At 38.8% G+C, this 21,233-nt stretch overlaps 1 protein-coding gene across 6 annotated transcripts in view; it reads left to right on the forward strand.

The window, feature by feature from the left end:
- The window catches only part of LOC23687582 (muscarinic acetylcholine receptor M3), a 110,000-nt gene extending 89,998 nt beyond the window's left edge, over positions 1 to 20,002 (forward strand). For all 6 annotated transcript variants that reach the window (XM_021849918.1, XM_021849917.1, XM_021849920.1 and 3 more), the window contains 6 exons: positions 3,351 to 3,575; positions 9,423 to 9,621; positions 9,767 to 9,970; positions 10,615 to 11,047; positions 19,183 to 19,406; positions 19,482 to 20,002. In XM_021849918.1, coding sequence (XP_021705610.1) covers positions 3,351 to 3,575; positions 9,423 to 9,621; positions 9,767 to 9,970; positions 10,615 to 11,047; positions 19,183 to 19,406; positions 19,482 to 19,668 — 1,472 coding nt within the window. In that variant the 3' untranslated portion in view covers positions 19,669 to 20,002. The remainder of the gene's footprint in view (positions 1 to 3,350; positions 3,576 to 9,422; positions 9,622 to 9,766; positions 9,971 to 10,614; positions 11,048 to 19,182; positions 19,407 to 19,481) is intronic.
- The last annotated feature ends 1,231 nt before the right edge of the window (positions 20,003 to 21,233 follow it).

Here is a 21,233-nt window from a genome sequence, read left to right on the forward strand (position 1 = left end):
GCTCTCAATAGGTCCGCCGGCACATGCCTCAACCGATTTCCCGGTAATGTACGGGTTAATCGGTAACGCTACTCCGTTTTTCCCAGACAGTTGCAGGAACGTCAACTCACCAAATTGGTTCGTTGGGTCCATGTACTCCGGTACTCTACGTTTGACAGTCCCACCTGGGTCGCCGCTACTAGCGGCCGCCATGTTGATTCACGTGGAAAAAACTTTCACTGGCAACGGTCACCCGTTACCTACCCCAATTGGCGATGAAAAAATAAAAGGAAAGATCCTACCTTATTTTCTCCTCGGACGTAGAGACTGATGCCTAGGCGTTCCCAAAATTTTGTGCCGCACTGTAGACACTACTGGACACTACTGTAGTGAACCCCTGATGAGAATCGCTCACTTTCTCAATTTCAACTATTTCCCAAACTTCCGACACTTTTTTTTTTGTTTCAGCGAAAAACAAATCAAGCACACTGTGCACCACCGAATGCTGAATGAGAACGGCCGGGGAGCCGGCTGACGGCGATTTGTTTGGCCGTTTCAAAGCACGTGGGTGTCACTTTTTTTCGCCGTTTTCGGCCGGTTTAACACCGATTTTCACCAAACCTTCACTGTGCACTTATTCTTCACCACCGCAACCACAGATTCACACACGTTTCGATCGCGAAAACCGCGAAAAACTCGGAAAAACACCTGGTTTAACTCGAACGCGTGAACGGAGACAACCGGTCAACACAGTGTGCTGGAACGATCTGATAATGAGTGGTATGAAGTCGTAAATCGTATATGGAAGATTGGAAATTTAAATAAAATTACGTTTATTTCTCATTCTGCTCAAAACATACTTCCAATGATTCTTAAAACGATTTGAATTTTTCCCGGTCAGCTACAGGTCAATCCAGTTGAATCACTTGAATTCCGTGTCAATGCAGTCACATTATATTTGCAATTCCATAACATATTATGACATGGCATGAAGACCTGTAGGAAGAATTATGAAAAGCTGTTAAGAATATGATGCAATCAATGAACAATAAGAAGCTATTTACTGATTCCGATTATGAACACCTTTCAACTTCATGGTTTCTGTTTACGTTGAAGTTCCAAGTTTCCTCAAACGCGGTTGAACCGCTATTCTGAGAACGTTTTCCTACTAATATCTTGATGAAAGGTATCGGGAACAAAAGCTTCAAATTTCTTTCAAATTTTGGAAAGCGCACCATCCCTTTTGAGGCCACCACTCCATGTATTTGTAGGGGAAGTGGTGGTAAAATGAACAGGGGAGGTAAAATGAACACCATGCCTTTTACCGAGAATAGACAAACTTCAATGAATTTTTATCACGCACGGACGATTCAGAGCATAAATCCGAGTGTTCGGGTTGATACGGAGGTCAATTGAAGTGAAAATAGCAACGAAAGCTCAGATTTTAGAAAATCACGTTTGAAAATTGGAGCTGACGTAACTTTTGGCTCGGAGGTCTTGAGGTTTTTCAGTGATAGGAATATCGTTGTGATGTGATGTCAAACCTGAAACTTTAAGATTTATTTTTGAATGGGTTACCTTAAGGTGTTCATTTTACCACCCCTTCCCCTATTTGTATCTATACAAATAAAGTTCATTTTTGGAACACCATACCTAGTCGGCACAATTTTTTGCATGAAGAGTAAAAGCTCTTCAAAGCACTCGAAAAATCCATTTCTTAAACAGAACAGACCTCGCGCTCGCGATGGCAGGAATGTGGCAGAGTGAATGTTTTGATATTGAAAGCTGGTTACTATGGTTACATTTGACACTTTGTGTACCGCCTCCAAAATGCGCGTACTAGATGCTGGTCACACGATTGGCAGTGACATTGACGGTCTCATTTTTTATACGTCTATTTTTCAGCTAGATGAACTCTAAAAGCACAGACAAACACTTCAAGAGAACTCACATGGGCATACATCCATGCGTAGTATCAATTCGGTTTTTTTTTTCAACCACGTAGGCTGTGATACAGTGGTACCCATGAATGTCACAAGTTTCCTCGTTATTCCTTATTGGAGGAAAGAACAGGTAAGACAGTACAAACAGTAGCTGACTGCAAATGCTGGACGATCCAATCCAGGATCACCAGCATGTGTCGGAAGCAGATCGCACAACAGAACAGTTGTCGGCGCGGTAAAAAATTAGAACTAGTTCGTCCCCGAAATTGGATTTTTCTCAGAACCTACGCGAGATATCTAACTTTGAAATTGGTGCATACGATTCTCATCCGGATGCGCTCGAATGCGCCCTACTTCCGAGAATGGATTCCGTGAAAAATCCATCTTCGGTGAAATGCATTTTCTAACATTTAGCCGACCTTACAATAACCTGATGTAAATGTGCTTATTCTGCCCGGCGTGTGAGGCGAGACGAGTCGAATGAGGTGACAATTGTCGACTCGCTCCCATTTGATTAACATTAGTCGTCTCACGTCACCCGAGGTGAGAACGACTCGTTTCGACTCACACACCGCGCAGAATAAGCACGAATGGCATGAAGAGACTGGGTTATTCAGTTGACGCCTAGCAAAACAGTACTGAAAAGTGCTACTTTTCAGCACCAAAAAGAGTGCTGAAAAGTAGCACATTGGTAGGAAAAGTAGACCGTTATGTTGATCAACTTCTCAATGAAAAGTTGATTGATTTGCAACGGAATTGCAAAATAGTAGTTTACGGAACAAGTTTCAGAATGATGATTTTTGCAGCACTCGTCGTAATTATCCTACTCGGCAAGCACAGATACAGAACTCGTGCTGTAAAAATCATCATTCTGCAACGAGTTACGTACAGCATTTTTTGCAATTTCGTAGAAGACCACTTGAGTGTATAAGATATTATATCGGACATTCGCCATTATTTTACAATTTCTGAAAAATGGCTGTGTTATGATTCATTACGCAACTCAAAACATTTGCGTGAAGAGAAAGCGTTACGTAATGTATCATTACAGCACTGGGTATTGACTATTCCCGCACTGCATACTCCAGTGCAGGAAAGTAGGCCGTTTCATGACAGATTGTCGTGATGAAAAACAGCCTATTACGATGAGAAATTGCAAAAAATGGTTTAGACTACTAAAGAAACTATATTTAAGGCAGGCTTTGTCCCAGCGAGAACGTCATGCCAATAATAAGAAGAAGATAGTTTATTTTCTGGAAGTATTGATTATTCCATGAACGTACGTACTCTAGTAATTTATTTCGCCATAATTAACTGAGATTGAATGTAACGCAAGCTTAACTTCTAGACAGCTATTGCGGTAATAATTAATTTGTTCTCAACAATTACGCACTTACAAATTTTCTTCTCTCCTTAATCTCATTACAGGATACTGGCCATTCGGTGTAACGTGGTGTAATATCTACGTTACGTGCGACGTGTTGGCCTGCTCGGCAAGCATCCTTCACATGTGCTTCATCAGCTTGGGCCGCTATCTGGGCATTCGGAATCCACTCGGGAGCAGGCATCATTCGACCAAACGGTTAACGGGCATCAAGATAGTTCTCGTGTGGTTGCTGGCCATGCTGGTTTCGAGTTCGATTACCGTCCTAGGTAGGTTCTTATGTCTCTAATCATTGCTGCTACTGCTGCTCAAGTGGCGGTGCTTCAACGCTTATCATGCCCACAGCAGACTCCCTCTTGATATCATCGACCACACCATTGCACAGTGGGGTATTTTGTGTAATTATGCTTCCAATCGTTATGATGATTTCTAGAAAGTTTTTCAAAAGTAAAAGCGTAACTTTAAGTAACTATAAAAGCAACTATAAAAAAATCACACAATTTCCCGTGTCCATCAAAAATTCCCATTTTGCCAGCAGTTTTGGAACAATTCAATGCAAGAGAATGGGTACATGAGGAAATAGGAGGAGTACAATTTGGTGGTGACAGTGATTGCAACTACCAGTACTCACTTTTAGGGGAATTGATCATGATGCTTAATACAAAGTACATAAAAAGCGCATTGAACATGACACTATAACGTTGGCAGCATAATGAGGACGCAAGGTATTCATAAAACGCGCCAAAATGACGAAATCTCCCACTGTGTGTTGCCACTCCACTTCTCACTGCTGAATGTCGATTGAGTGGAATTATTTTTAATTGCTAAAAGCCTTGGACAAATTGATCCATTGCCACTTGCCGTCATTTATCGACCGACTACTTCAAGCGTTTCCGATTTGGGGTGGCTCTGATTGAATCAAAAGTGTGCTCGTAAAAGCAGAGCTTAATTTAGACTACCCTATCCCAGAATTTTCGCCAGCTGCCGACATTTGCCGTTATTCACGCTTATTAGTTATAAGCTAGGGGTATGCGATATGTATGTTTTCCATGCTGAGAAGAAACAATAGGCTATACGAAATTTGTTGGATTATGCTTCATGAAACTTGATGCTAAACTCAATAATGCACGGGATTTTTCGAAACGAAATAATCTTGTTCCACGAAATATATCATGATGTTTTGAAATAGGATTGATACAAATACTTTGGAGGTTTGAAAAGTATTTTTTTTTTCAATCCGTTAGGAAAGGAAAACCAGGGATTCCCAAAGCGTTTTCATTAATTTCCATAGCATTCCGAAGGGGATTTCAAGGGACAGCTAAGTAAATACACCCAAGAGGTGTTATTTAGTATTTTGAGGGTTTATCGGGCTTCCCTACGAAGCTCTTGAAATATACTTTAATATATAAGTTTGCAAAATTCCTTTTGATTCAAAGCGAAGCTTTTGAAAACCACTTCGAAACGCTGGAAACCTCTAGAATCCTCTTGAGAACATATCAAAACGTCTTGAGAACTCTTGTTGAATTCCTGAGAATACTTTTGGAACCACTGGGATGGTTTTTGGAACTTTAAATCACTAGTTACTTTTGGGAAACCCCTATTAGAAGCCCTCTGTTATTCTTGGACTGGGGTTTTCAGATGATTTGGCTCATAGAGCACTTTTTTTGAACGGAATTGTTGGAATGTATACCCCGTTCTTTATCACGTTTTACCAGCTTTGATAGATGCTAACGGGATATATTTTATTTCGATAATGCAAACTGCTTCTTTCATACTTAAGGCGAAATAGACCGACATTGAAATTTGTACGCGTCGTTGATGATTGTTGCTTATTCATCTCACGATTTCGAATCAAAGAAAAGAAAATCAGTTGGTTTTGCACTAAGACAGCTGAAAAAGTGTAAGCTTACTTTATGCATGTTAGCGCGTGCAGTGATACTTTTTCAAGTCAATATAAACTATGAAGACTGAGTTTTATCACATTAAAATGCAAGCTGAAAAGTCATCACTGTTGCCAAAATGAATGACGGGCTACTTAGCCTTAAGTTGTGATAATTTGGCTTTGATATAGAATTGTGTTTGATTTTCCACCAAACTTTCCATAACTAGATATTCTATAACTCGGTAAAATACATAACTCGATGGATCTTTCTGTCCCTTTAAATTTGCATACATCGTACTCTCCATAAGTCGATATTTCAATAACATCGTTGGTCAATGTCACGTGTGAAGTGATTTTCTCTACATAACTCAATATCAACTTAAAAATCCTTTTTATTCGGGGAAACTTGGATTGCTTCTTGTTTGTAGGTGAATAAATACTTGCACGTTGTAATGAAAGTTAAAAAAAAAAACAAAACAAAAAATGATTGTCAGTAAAATTGACATGATTTTATGAACATATTTCAAAATATATTTTTCAAAATAAAGTCGACTCTCTACATCTCGATATCTCTCCCTATGTCGATGATTTTTTTCAGTCTCTTCAATCTGCATTCATTTTCACTCTCCATATCTCGATATCTCCCTATCTTGATGTGATTTTCTTCCCGATTTTCTCCCCGTATGTCGATATGCCCATTGTCAGATGAACTTATTTTGGTCAAAATTATATTTTCTTCATGTTGTTCATTATGAAAAAGGATATGAATACAAAAAAAATCAATAGCAGTTCGCAAACACACAACCATATTTAGGTATTCTACTTTTTACAATGTGAAATAATGGTACTATCTTGGGAAAAAACTCTTAGAGAAATTTCTGATGAAAATCATGATGGAACCACGGTAGAAATGTGTGGAGGCGAATTAATGGATGAATTTCAGCCGGAATCCCTGGAATTACATGGACAAGTTCTTAGAGTAATTCATACACTGATTTTCCTGTATGTATGAAGGAATTTCTGGAGGAAACTTTTGAAAAATCATATGAGGAATATGTGAAATATTTACTTTTAGTAACCCTGGAAGAATTCCTGGTGGAATGCTTTGAGCGACTCCTGCATGTATCATTGAGGAACACATGGAGTAATTTCTGTGAAATCACTGGAGTAATCCTTGAAGAGATGATCCTACTGCTCTGGAAAAAAGCCTTGTAGGCATCTCTGCAGGTATATTTGTAGTTGTTTTCCTTAAGGAATTATTGGAGGAGACTCTGGAAGAATTTCGAGAGAAATCTTTGAAAGAATATCAGTAGAATACACTTGAAGAATCCCTAGAAGAATTCTCCTGGAAACGATCCTGGAATCCTTGGAAAAAAAATCCGAAGGAATTTCAGTCCGAAAGAATCTACGAAAAAATCAGGAGGCGTTACAGCAGGAACTTTTGCAAAATCTCTGAAGAGATCAGTGTAAAGATTTTTTTGTAGGAATCTCTGGAATAATATTCGGAGGAGTGCCTGGTAGGAACTCCTGGCAGAACTTCTGGAGGAATTGCTGAAAGTATTCCTAAAGCTCTTTAGGAACTGGTAAAAAAAAATCGGCGTTGATCAAAATTGGTGAAGTCTCCAATGGGATACCCAGAAAAATCACTGTACGAATTAGGGTAAAGTTTATCAATTTATGGGAAATTCCTGGAGAAATTCCCGAAGTAATTCCTGAAAATATCTCTGGAGAAATTCCTAGAGATATTTTGAGAGGAATTCTTAAAGGAATTTCTGAAGGATTTCATGGAGCACTTTTGGAACTAGTCCCAAAATCACGACTGGTAGGTAAAAAACATGACTTGTGACGTTTCGAATGAGTTATGTTGTCGGTATATTATAAAATTTTCCGAATTTATCCGTAACAAAAAATTGGACTTTTCTCGACTTCCCAGAACATAGAGTATACACCCAGAACATAGCCATACACATGTAAAAATGGTCAATCGGAAAGCAGGCTCTGTCTTGGTTGGAACATAAAAACAAAAAAAAAAACGGATTACAGCGGAAACCATCCGCCCAGAGGTCTAGTGGAATGTAGGAAGCTCCACCGGATAACTAATTGAAGCAGCGTATACGCAGGCACTTATTTTCACTATGGAAAACCTTCGTACTTCTTCACTGAAGGATTTCATTCCAATCACACGCCGCAAAAGTTCTATAATTCACGAAATTTTATGAAATTTCCCCAACGACCACGTAAAATTGAGAATGTAAACAAAGTTCAATCCGTCGTACTGAAAAAAAAAAAGCTTGTGCGCATCAATGTGTGCGCCATGCTCGACATAAAAATACGGTTCCTTTGATTGTGTTGTTTTTGCTGCACTGTGAGCAAATGCCATAATTGTACGGTCAATAAGGAATTGTGTTCATATGTATGGGCTGAATTTTGATGACGAACAATAAATTCTAAAGGAAATAAGTATATTTCGTCATGCTGAAGGAATGGAGGGAGATGCCCGTAGATCAATATATTCAAATGAAACATTTTATCATAGCGTTTATATGTTGTGTTTTAATCACTCAATACATCACAGTGAGTCGTAAGTTGTGAGACGAATCTGGAAACTGATTGCGACGGAGTTGAAAACAATACGACGGATTGAGAATAAAGTAAAATGCATTTTCTTTGCATTATTTCCAAAAAGATATCAAGATTTATCAAAATGTTATTGTAAAGCCGTTTTAAGAAACAAATATCTGGCATCGGTTTGCATCAGCAACGTTCACTGCAAAACTGGGAAAATTGCAATTCTCACTAATCAATGCTTAATACGATGGATACTAGCATATCACCCTATGGCGCGCATGTGATGGTCAATGGTTTCAAACAAGAGAGAACAAGCTTAGGGAGATAAAAGACTATACGAAGAGATGGTTAGACAGTGGTAATGCGGCCGACCAACGAGTGTTAACCAGGCTGAGAATCGTCAACATGTGGCTAACGCATACTTTTCTCTTGAAAAAGGAACTCTCACCCATCTGCGAGTGTTGCGGAATCACAATGGATGTACGACATTTCATCTTGTATTGCAGAGAGTATGAGGACGAAAGGAAACAAAACGCCATCGATACTCTTACTTTGAAAGAAGCACTGGATACCAGTAAAGAAAGAAACGATAATTTACTGAATCATCTACATACCGGATTGTATGTGGAATTGTTTGTGTGAACTGTAAAGCGTGATGAATAGGCAAATAGGATAAGACTCTCTGTGTGCATTCGTGTAAGAGAAAAATTCTTATCCTATTTGCTTGGTGTGAAGTGTCAGTAAAAACAAAAAAAAAATATTTTCGAGCTGTTACATGATTGAACTGAATAATCCAATCAAATCCAACCATTTTCGATTGTTGGCTCTCTTGATGCTCTTGTTAATCGGAAATCTTAAAAAAATATACACCAGCGGTAAAAAAAGGATTTTTGAGCGTTTAAAAATTATGGGTCATTGTTTATCCTTAATGCATGTGCAACTTTTTCTTATTGCATTAGGTTTGTTAATATCACCTTACTCAAAAATTGCAAGTATCTGCAAAATCTCATCAATGTTCTGAAAAATACTTTATTTCGTCTATCAAATGACAAAGTATGCCGAATAGGTACATATGTTTATATATTTGAGATGTCTAAAATCGAAATAACTAACTTTTTATGTTAGGAATTTGTTGACTTTTTGAATATAATTTGTCGTCTGCAATCGAATTTTGCAGTTTCATTTCGTTTGATACCGACAAATTTTAGCGATTTCTTCGGCTAAGCGAAATCCGGAAATAAAAATTTCGCCTCGTTAGATTTGCGTAATTCCGCGATACATATGTACACTCTTAAAAATAATGAAAATTACTCTGGACGTAATTCTGGTTATGACTGATTGACACATGATGTAAGTGATGGAACGACACAAAAACGTGTCCTTGAAGATGTATTGAACAAAATATGTAATTTTACATGTTAAAGGACACGAAAACGATTGAACTGTGATCGACATTTCCCGAATCAGACACTAACGTATTTTAAAATGGACACAAATTTACGTCATTCGGCTCGCTTCTTTTATGTGCATCCCAAAAGACGTAAATCACATTATTTTTTGGTACTGTGTATTTCGTTTTTGACGGAATCATTCGATATATCGCATACCCTTATCATGAACCCGTGTAGTTAAACATTTTGCCATTTTGGCTGTTCCATTCCATTAGGTATCATCAACAAGTACAACATCATGCCAGGACCCCAGGAGTGCGTCATCAACAACCGGGCGTTCTTTGTTTTTGGCTCGCTGGTGGCCTTCTACATCCCTATGGTGATGATGGTCGTTACGTACGCTCTGACGGTACAGCTGTTGCGGAAGAAGGCTCGCTTCCTGGAGGAACATCCGGAGGGGGAACTTTTTAGAAGGTAGGAAATAGGGGATTTATTTGATTTCAGCGCAACAGAAGGCAAATTCTCACCGTTCGAGACAGATATTAAACGTCACATTTTGCCTTCGGTTGACATCTCCGGATAGGGAATGTGCATTGAATGTGTTTCTTACTTTCCCTAGACTAGGAGGTCGCTTATCCAAAACGAAACATCCCTCGGCCGGAAACGGAGGCAACAGCGGTGTGGGATGTCAGAGTGACGACTCAATTTGCTTAGCAATGAAGAATCCTTTGGAAAGGCGGAAAAATAATATCAACAACAACAGCAGGATGCTGCCGTTTGGGGGAACGGCTCCTTGGCAACTGCATGGCCTCAATTCGGACAGGTAGGCAGGGGAAAAGGGGGTACAATTAACACCTTAAATATTTCACCGAATCTCTAATGGGAAAACTATGAATTTGTATATTTTTTCCACACGACATTAAAATGAGAGATGTTTTCTAAAGCAGCAGCAATTCAGACTAATATAGCTAACACATACATTTATCGTATGTGTATTTACCTGCAATATACGATTATTAAAATTGTTGATGATGGTAAAAAAGACGTATAACAAAATACGTGTCATTTTTCAAATTTTCGATCACCTATCCATAATTGCATCTATAAATAGCTATTATCTTTTGAAAAATCTAGCTTTTCTTTTTTAAAGGTCAATTTCTAAGGTTATGGCATAATAATTACTTACCTCATATTTGACTCCTTGCTGTTGCGTTGAATCTATGTCTAATGAAGAAGCCTTTTCTGACCATTCGCTTCCAATCGCCCTGAACGTTAAGCGACCTTGGATCCTTCGCCAATAGAGACCGTAACTAGAATTGTTTAAAGAGTGGTGTAGATCCTTTATGTAAGTGAACGGATTTTAACACCAAATGTACATTAGAGGTTCACCTGCACTTTTCTGCATTATACTTTGCATGAATCTTACCACCCGCTCTAATGATACATCCCTCGGTTATTTTCTTCCAGAATAGGCACCATTTCGGCGTCGACACAGGCGGTCTCAACGGCCGGGACTTATAGCAACGGTGGCACCGATCCAGCTGGCATCGTTTCTTCGTCCACGTTGAGCGGCCGCAGCAATGTTGGAGGCAGAGCCCGTAGAGCACAGTATCATCATAACCACCACCTTCCCCATCATCACCATCATCAGCAGCATAATCATCATCATTACCACCGGTCTGACCTTTCGACACAGTCCAGCATGAGGACCTGCGACCAGAGCACTCAAACGCCAGAAAACATCGAGAGGGAAACCCGGCGGCAACGGTTCTGCTCCTTCCGGTTGCATCTGAACAGTGTACCGACGCCAAGCATAAATTTCAATTTGAAATTTTTGGCCAGCAAAAAACGCACCAACCTCTCGGCGAATGCCGTGGCGACCGAGCAGAAGGCCACCAAGGTACGTCCAGGTAGACATATAATTAATGGGCAGAGCTAAGCTTCCCGGGCCCTTTGGCTCGAAAGGCGCCATGCGAGATGATATGGGGGTGGTAATGTTAAACGATCCTCTGGCTTGAATGTTATTAGTGAAAGAGACATACGGGACTTAGGGTTCAGTCGCTTAGGAGAGCAGTGCATCTCAACTTGTTTGCTATGTCCCCTTATCATAGAACATTACAATGTATGTTCTATTTATTTTGACGCGTTCAAGAGTGTTCACACCTTTGACATTTATACACCGAGTGTGTTGGATTTACACACTTAGTCGGTTGTAGGACAAAAGGTCGAAGGACAGAAGGTCGAATGACAAAAGGTCGAATGATAAAAGGTCGATTGGACAAAAGGTCGAAGGGACAAAAGGTCGAAGGGACAAAAGGTCGAAGGGACAAAAGGTCGAAGGGACAAAAGGTCGCATGGAAAAAAGGGCCAATGGACAAAAGGTCTAATGGACAAAAGGTCGAATGGGTGAAAGGTCCAAATTGTACCGTTGAAAGGATTATCGTACATTCAGTTGCTAAGGCAGCGTCCATTTATTACGCAACGCTAAAATTGAAAATTTTCGACCCCCTCCCCCCCGACCGTAACGCTTTTTGTATGAAAATTTTTGGTATGAGCCGTAACGCTTGAGCCTACTCCCCCCCTCCCCCTAGAGCGTTACGTAATTTGTGGATGCCGCCTAACATTTTAATCACAAATTCCTCCCTTCTCATCTGAAGTTTTTCCTTTTTTTAGATGATAGCTGTTCTTCAGAACTATCGTTTGAAGCAATAATTTGTATTAATGCTATTATTTTCCAAACAAAAGATTCATTTTCTGAATGTTGGTTGTTATTACTTTGATACTCCAAAGCATAAAGTAATTATTATTAGCTTTTAATTTGATACATTTTCAATTGAGATTTGTCCTTCTTTGAAACATTGGCTGTTCTGGTTGGCAGTGGTTTAATCTTGTTGTAGACACAAGTTGGCGCCTATGCATACATTACATAACTGGGCCGAGCTTGTAACGAAAACTGATTGCTCTTATAAATTACAGTCCAGTATATCATTCCTAATAATGGTGGGTTATCGACATTCAGAAAAATATTTTAAAATGTTCATAATAGTTATTGTAATATGATTCTATGGATATGCGAGTCGAAGACATTTTTTGGCTAAGACAAATATTGAAATAACATATTAGGGGGCGATTCTAGGTAAATATTGACCTCAAGGGGGCGAAAGCTTAAAAGGTTTGGGAAGCACTGGTCTACATGGTACGCTCAAAGACGCGCGATCCGGAAGCTACAATTTCGATTCTCGTTTTAAAATTTTGTCTTCACATCAATTATTGTGCTGTTTTTGAACAACGTATGTGACGAAGCGCATGAGACGCATTGAGAAATTACCCTAAAAAAGCGAGGAACACCAACATAGGTCTCATAATGTATAGTGCACGGGTGAGCATGAAAGGAATGTGGCTCTTGAACATAAGGCTACAGCACGTACACAGTAACTCTGGATGCACTACGACTTTAAAAGTCTAAAAAAAGTTCACCCCGAAAAGATCGTTGACCAGCATAAATTGAACCTCCCTCAGTATGGTCTTTCTGAAAATATGCGCGTTTCCTTCGCGTCTATTTTAGCTGTAGCGCTTGTGATAACTTGCTTTCTTATCTTAAGAATATAGCCTTTAGTTCTTCCTAAATTGTTGTCAATTAGACCATTTTCGTCATTCGACCTTTTGTCCATTCGACCTTTTTTTGTCATTCGACCTTTTGTCCATTCGACCATTTGTCCATTTGACATTTTGTCCCTTCGACCTTTTGTCCATTCGATCTTCTGTCATTCGACCTTTTGTCATTCGACCTTTTGTCCTTCGACCTTTTGTCATAGATTCATTGATTCCCTGTTCAATTTTGATTATTGCAGTCAATCACGGAGCAGCAAGTACTAATTGTATGCAGTGCGCATCGTACCTTCGTGCTGTGCGTACACGAATTCTCTCTGCTCTTGGAAGTTTTTTTTTAAACTATCTAAAGCAAAAAAACAGTACTTTTTAGTACTATACTTTCTATTATTGATCCCTTCACGTTCCTTGTTTGGACCCGTGCCTTCGATTTTTCGTTGGACCTGTTAGCGAAAGCTAGCGGTGGTAATTCTTCTTGGACACCGTCTTGAGAAAAAAAAAACCTCTTAGGAGGTCTCGTCTTCTTTCGTTTATTCACTAAACATGGTTGCAACCACAAACAAAAGGAAAGGTGAATCTCTGAATTCACAACTTCCTTCCAAAAAAGTGGGATTAAAAACTGTCACTAAACGTGAATGGAAGAAAGGACGTTTCTCCGGAATGCGAACTTTCTTCCAAGCGTAAAATGGATAATGTTAATAATTGCATCGAAATGAGCAATCAGTTCGATGCTCTGGACAAATTTTCCGAACACCAAATCTAAGCAGTTTCTTGCCCGGGTTCTTTGATTCAAGTCAGGAAGCAAAGAGTGCCGACTATCGTGGTCAGTTGTTCCGGATTTAGGCAGGAGATCTTGAACTCCATTAGGGGAATCAAGGTCTCCTTCCGAATCTCAAAGAAAGGAGGCTGTTGCGTTTTGCCAGAAACTCTTAAAGATCGCGAACTTCTTCCTTAAACATCTCGAAGAAAAGAAGCACAATTTTTTTACTTAAGACGACAAAACTGAACGTTTGTTCAAAGTTGTCTGGAAAGGTCTCTCAAGTGACTATAAGTCACCTGAAGAGATCAAAAATGGAATAAATGATTTACTTGGATTTTCCCCAGTCCAAGTAATCATTATAAAAAAGAGAACCAAATCTGGCATTGTTCGAAAAGGGCTTTCTCGATAATATTATTTAGTTCACTTTAACAAAAAAGATCTACATAATATGAAAGCTTTATTAAAAGAAAAACTTATGTTCGATGTCCGTGTGACATGGGAACATTTCCAGATATCTGGAGGAAATTACCAGAACCCCACTCAGTGCCGTCGGTGCCAAAAGTGGGGTCATGGTACAAAAAATTGTCACATGGATATTAAATGCATGATTTGTGGAGGTTCTTCTCACGCCAAGAATGTCTATTCAGTGAAGGAAGATACCGATAAGTTCTTATGCGCCATTTGCAAGGGCAATTATAAGTCAAATTTTTGGTCTTGCCCTTCGCGCAATATAGTCGTTGAAGCTCGTGCCAGGCAGATGAAAGATAATATCCGTTAGAATAACGGTCGTTTCCGGAATTTGCCTGGTAGAGTATCGAACAATGCTCATTATTCAGTTAATGATCGCTTGATAAAGAATCATACCCATCAGGAAGATTATAATTATGCTCATTCACAAACTAATTTCAATCCGTCGGGTAGCCGTTCGAATCATTCAATTTCGAATGTATCTACTCACGGTAAATCCTTTGCCGATATCGTAAGCAGGTAATTGGAACTCCTCCCTTATTCGTACGATGAGTACTGATTCTACTTGTTTCAAATCAAATGGAAAAAAAAACTCTGCCGATACAGGTAATTCCTACTCCGCTGCTTCGTCTACCGAAAGTTTTAATGGGAAATCATCAGATGTACCCACTTCAAGTGATATGTCTGCCTCTGATTTTAATTTTCTAACTGAACAATTTAATCTTATGATTGATGCAATGTTCAAAGCCACCACTATGACTAAAGCAGTCCTAGTAGGTGTAAAATTTGCTAATCAAATTGTTATTTGATAACGTTTTTATAATAGATCCAATTAATAATAATTCATTTTTTTTTTTAAATTGGAATGCTCGTTCCATGAATGGTAAAGAGGACGAGCTTTCTAATTCTCTTACAGCCAATAACGTGCATATAGCAGTTATTACTGAAACCTATTTCAAACCTGAAACTAAACTAAAAAAGATCCTAACATTTTTGTTTATCGTAATGATCGTCTTGATGGGACATGTGGTGGAGTTGCAATCATCATTCATAGGCGTATAAAACATCATTTTTTTTCGTCATTTGAAACTAAAGTTTTTAAAACTTTAGGTGTTTCTGTTAAAACACAGCAAATATACTTTCATAGCTGCCTACTTGCCTTTTCAATGCTCTGGACAGCAAGTTAATTTGCTGCAAACTGACTTGCGAAAATTGACTCACAATAAGTCAAATTTTTTTGTCAATGGTTACTTTTATGCCAAACATCGATCATGGAATAATTCTCAAAGTAATTCCAACGGCAGAATTTTATTTGATGAGTGCTCTTCATGATATTTCTCAATTCAATACCCTGATAGCCCTACATGTTTTTCCTCTTCTAGAAATCCATCTACGATTGATTTGGTCTTAACCGACTCTAGTCATCTTTGTAGCCAATTAGTTACTCATGCTGATTTTGATTCTGATAATGCCCTTGTTACATTTCAAATATCCCATGAAGCGATTCTCAATCCTATCAGCTCCACTTTCAATTATTTTCGATCCGACTGGAATATATATGAAACATATATTGACTTTAATCTTGATGTTAACATTTCTTCATAAACAAAACATGATATTGACAATGCTCTTGAAACTTTAACAAATTCCATTGTTGAAGCCAGGAGCATTGCAACTCCAAAAAAAATTTGAATCCGTGATTATAGACGATGAACTTAAACTCTTGAAATCCAATCTCCCATATGTTACTGTACTGTAATGTAAGTAAAATCTCATTATTCAATAGCAAAAACTCATTCTGCAAACCATAATGAAGAAATTTGTTGAAGAGAGAAATGCCATCCGACGAATAGCATAAGAGATATTCATGAGTTTGTTTGTTATTTTTTCGCTTCATATGGTATTAAAGCCCTGCAAATGTGTACAAAAGTCCCAAACAAAATTAGCTCAAAAGGGATTTGTTTCTTCAGCAACATCCTTCGTTAAGGTTTGAAAAATGAGTTTGAAAAATGGGATGATAAGTTTCAATTTCCATTACAGTACTAGCATGTTTGGAGCATTTCTCAAAATTTCTCCATAGTAACCTATAATATATATAAACCTATATTGTCTTTGGACCACCTTCAAATCACTACCTACAGAGCTGAAAATTTCAGAGAACACTGTTTTCATGGTAAGGATCAGGGCCGTACATTTTCATTTCATTGAAAGCATTTTCAGTCCCCAACTGACTGACTCAAGCTTGCCTTTTAATTGAAACTCTACTGTTTCGTTTCAATTCGACGAACCTTTCCTTTCATCGCAGCAAGCGTAGTCTCTCATCTCTTTCGTGCTGCTTGTGCATCGTGCGTCTTAAATCGGAGCCTCACCGCAGCGAGCTGGTCTTTCAATCGGTAGTCCCTAACTTTAGGAGCTGATTAATTCAAATGAACGACGTGGTGGCCCGCATAGTTTCTCTATCTTTATTAATTACTCAACAAGTTACATAATTACATTGCAAAAAATAGGCAAAACATTTTGATAGATTTCAATGAAATTAAATGAAACGAAATTCTTACTCTTTCATTTCACCTTTCTTGTTCGTTGCTTTCAATTCGGATAACGAGACGAATGAGTGTGGAACGAAGAACGAAGCAACGCAGTTGTTCGTCACCATTGAGACGACACAACCAAGCCTTCGTGTTTCACAAAATGCTTTCGAAAATGCACAGCCCTGGTAAGGATGGTAAGAAGCTGGGTGGGAGGCACCGATACTGCACACGAAATATTGAACAACACTTTTCCAAATTGCAAGATAACTTCCGCTCACCAACGACAATCAAGGCAGGCTTGGGAAAATCGATAGTTTTCTTTTGTTGTGTACCTGCGATCTTTCTGGACAAACTTGGAAAAAGGGCCATAGTTCTATGTGCATTTAATTTTTATTTTGATTGGAAAAGAGTAAAAAGATGCGTGTTTCAGTACATTATATTCGATCAAATTAAAAGTTGCTATCGTGGCATTGCTTTTGGGTGTACAGGGATTCATTTTCAACCGATTGTTATCAAACTTTGTTGAAATGCAAATATATGTTTTGATCAATTACGCGCTTTTTTCATGTTTGTCCATTCTTTAAGATCTGGGCTCACAGTGACAGTTCGTGACAGCAGAATTTCGGCTCACTATGACGTGCATAAATTGTGTATCGGTTTCTCCCTCTCAGGTAAGAAGCATATGGAAGATTGGATTTTCAATCATTTTTAAATTTTTAATTGCCCTACTGTGTTGCTCATAAATGCATAATTGTCCCATGTGAATAGGAAATCCAGCAAACATGGGACTTATGCAGGGCTCATTCATACCTCATTCAGGTTGTAAGTATTGGAAATTATCTGGTATGGAATACCTTAGTTTGGTATTCAGAAGTTATTTTCTTCTGCTCGGGATAATATCATGCACTAATTTACAATAAAGTCACTCTGCAACTTGCAGCGGAAAGTACATTGTGCTGCCGCATGTTCCACAACGTTGTTAACGTGGCAAGCTGTTCGGGTAGCAACATCCTAGTAACATAAGTTGTTGATTTGCAATAAACTCTATTCTGTATTTTCTCGTCATAAAAGAAAGACGTGTTATGGACCAATGCACGAGTTCACTTATTTGACGTTTGAGCGGTGCCGAATTCACTCGTTGCCATGATCACGTAAACAACACGGCACCGCTCAAACGTCAAATTAGTGAACTCGTGCGTTGGTCTATACAGAACATAAATCTTTACTGTGGGCCGTGTTTACAAGAAAATGAATTATTTCGCTGCACATTCAACCACTCAAAGTTCATCCGATTATCTAAATGTTGGTCTGGATATCATTTTACGTTAGCACGGTTCGCATTTAGAGGGGGATAGACAAAGAAATTTGACAATACAAGAAGACCGTTAATGACATCAAGGCTCGTGTCTCAATGATCGATGATGTATTTTGGAAGCCTGAAAAAAGTTAGTTAACTTTCAAAATTTAATATTTTAGTAATTTTATACGAATGTAATAAACCTCACTACAAACTCGTTCTTCTTCTTTCTGGCGTTACGTCCCCACTGGGACAGAGCCTGCTTCTCAGCTTAGTGTTCTCATGAGCACTTCCACAGTTATTCACTGAGAGCTTACTATGCCAATTACCATTTTTGCATGCGTATATCGTGTAGCAGGTACGAAGATACTCTATGCCCTGGGGAGTCGAGAAAATTTCCAACCCGAAAAGATCCTCGACTGCCAGTAATGCCAGAAAAGGAAGGAAGAAGGAAACTAGATCGTATTCATTGAAGTTGACTATAATAATTCCATTCCGAAGTTATTTTCTAGGACTTTTGCAACCGTGGAATTCCCGGCTATCTTCAATACTTGGATGCCCGGAAAAATTGGCAAGAGTTACTTCCCACCACTTAGATCGTTTTTTTTTTTTTCATAAATCTGCCAAGGTTTGCAAAAAACTAATGAGATCAAAAAATTCTCCGCATCCGTTTGACTTCCCGAAAAAGGAATGATATTCTATGTTGGCGGCTCAGAAGTGCCGAACTCGCCAAAGGCGAAAAGCCACTCAAATAAAGATAAATGAATAATAATTGGCGACTCAGTATCTCCTTAATTTGTCTTTTTTTACGAGTTACCCGCTGGGGAGCCTTATGAATGCTCTCAGAGCTTTTCGACGTCAAAAAACACGGCTTATACAAATAAAAAAATGTGTGGACAAATTATCAAAAAAGAAGGGGGGGCGGTCTAAATTAAAAAAAAAAAAAAATACCGCGTGGTTTCAGGACAACCTCTAACTGAGACATTTCTTTGCCAATTGCTACACATATTTGAAAAAAAAACTCTGCATTGAAAATTCGACCAAAAATACCAACCTGGAAGGATTCTCGACCGGCGAGATTTGAACTGAACCTACCCAGTCATGGTGAATAGTTAGGATTTTTGGGCATATGCATGGCCGAGCAAATTCCTGAAACTAGACCAAATTTGCCGTCGACTGCTTCCAGAAGCATCTAATTTCATCCGTTTTCCATAAAGCTGTAAGCATTTGAAGCAAAATATCTCAATCATTTTCCTTATTCCCTGTATATTTCAATAACTTATTGGCAATAAGAAAAAATCCTATGTAAATCTATCTCATGTAATAAGACTAAAACCGTCTCTAACATATTCCTTCCTTCCTATGTTCAGGTCCTAGGTTTGGTGTTTTTCACATTCGTATTCTGCTGGGCTCCGTTCTTCATCTTGAATATAATTTTCGCGGCTTGGCCGGATCTGGAAGTACCTGACCGAATCGTCAATATCTGCCTGTGGTTGGGCTACGTTTCGTCCACAATTAACCCGATCATCTACACCATATTCAACAAAACGTTCCGGGCGGCGTTCATTCGCTTGTTGCGCTGCCGCTGTGAAAGGTGAGTTTTCACAGGATTCTCAATATTTAATGTAGACCAGTACTCAACAATTAGTTTTAAAATCTTGTCTTGTAGGTCTCGTCGCCCATCTCGGTACCGCTCGGTGACCGACAGTCGGGGAGCCGTAAGCTTATGTACGCCATCTGCCCTTCCGTTGGCGATTTCCCTGCAGGGAGCTCCATTGCTAACGCCAACAAGCACACAAGTGACGCCACTCAGTGACTTTCGTGGAAGCTACGAAATCACCGACGACGATTGTTAGACTATTGTTCCTCTCTCTCTAACTATATGTAAGTGTACCTGTCAACCAATGTATGAAAGAAAGCGTACAACGCGTGCACAATTAACTTAACACATTCGAATACACAAACTAATGAAATGCAACAATCATGGCAAACGTTAGAGCTTATGTTGAATGGGAATACATTCACTAGTCAAATCGTCAATAAGTTGATGTCCCCACAAACACACCCACACATAAGCAATGTATACCAAAAGTATTACAAGTTAGAAATTCGTTTAGAAATCTAAGTAGGTGATTTATCGATGTTGCAGCGAATGCAAATGCTGAAATAATAGATCTGTTTTACATCGTTTTATAGTTTGAGTTTATTCGAAAGAAATTCCCTGAAAATAATTCAATAAGAAAGAATTCTAAAAAAAAAAACAAAAATTTTCACACAAATAGGTACAGCATTCCTCCAAAAACGAAGGCGTCTTGAAAATTTCATGAAAACAGTGAACAGCTTGAATGTAATGATTTTTGTCTTCTTCCTGGAGTCCCAGACACTCTTTGCCCTGGAATGTCGAGAAAAGATCGTTGACCGGAGGAATTCGAACCCACGACCCTCAGCTTGGTCCTACTGAATAGCTGCACTTACACCACTACGGATATCTGAGGTCCTAATGGAACTAATTTGATTTATTTTTTTTTTAAATGGCTATCATGAGTCATCATCAACTTTCACTCGTTTTGTCATCAAGATAATAGTAGTTTACGCACAAATTGCTAATACAAATATATAAATATTTATATTAAATACAGTTAACTCTCCCTTACTCGATATTCGGTATCTCAATATCGAGTTAGAGAACCATACTAAAAGTTGGTTTTCATCAGGGGGGTGGCATGAGCCAATATTTACCAACCCAACATCAATTCAACATGGCGTCCAGTGTTCTTGTTTTGATTATTTTGGGAGGGACAAAACATATGTTTTTATGGGTAGGAGACATCAATTATACCTCGATGATGCGTAAAACATTAAACAAAATGATGCACTATTAAAAAGCGTCATCAAATACGACGATTCAATGCGATATGTTTAATTGCCAGAATCTAGCACTAGCAGCAAATCAGGAGCAAGGTGTTGGCAAACCGACTAGAAAGTGGGTACCAAAACTCGAAGTACCAAAACGATGTGAGGAAGAGCCGAAATGTATGTAGGATGACAGCCGTGTCAGTCCCCTGGTTTTCATAGCTAACTCGATGATCCCTTGGATAGTAATTGCACTGATTTTGTGTTCTGTAACTCGATACCTCCCTAACTCGAACTTCAATATCGTTTAAGGGAGAGTTAACTGTTTTTATCCAACGTAATGACTATGAACCAATGCACGAGTTCACTAATTTGACGTTTGAGCGGTGCCAAGTTCACGCGTTTCCATGGCCACATAAATAACACGGCACCGCTAAAACGTCAAATAGTGAGCCCGTGCATAGGTTCATTGCCACACTGCATAATCAAGTGCAGAAAGAAGGCCGTTTATAACAGATTGGCGTGATGAAAAACAGCCTATTATGATGAGAAATGGCAAAAAATATCT

This window comes from Aedes aegypti, chromosome 3 (genome assembly GCF_002204515.2).
Source record: "Aedes aegypti strain LVP_AGWG chromosome 3, AaegL5.0 Primary Assembly, whole genome shotgun sequence".
Taxonomy (NCBI): domain Eukaryota; kingdom Metazoa; phylum Arthropoda; class Insecta; order Diptera; family Culicidae; genus Aedes; species Aedes aegypti.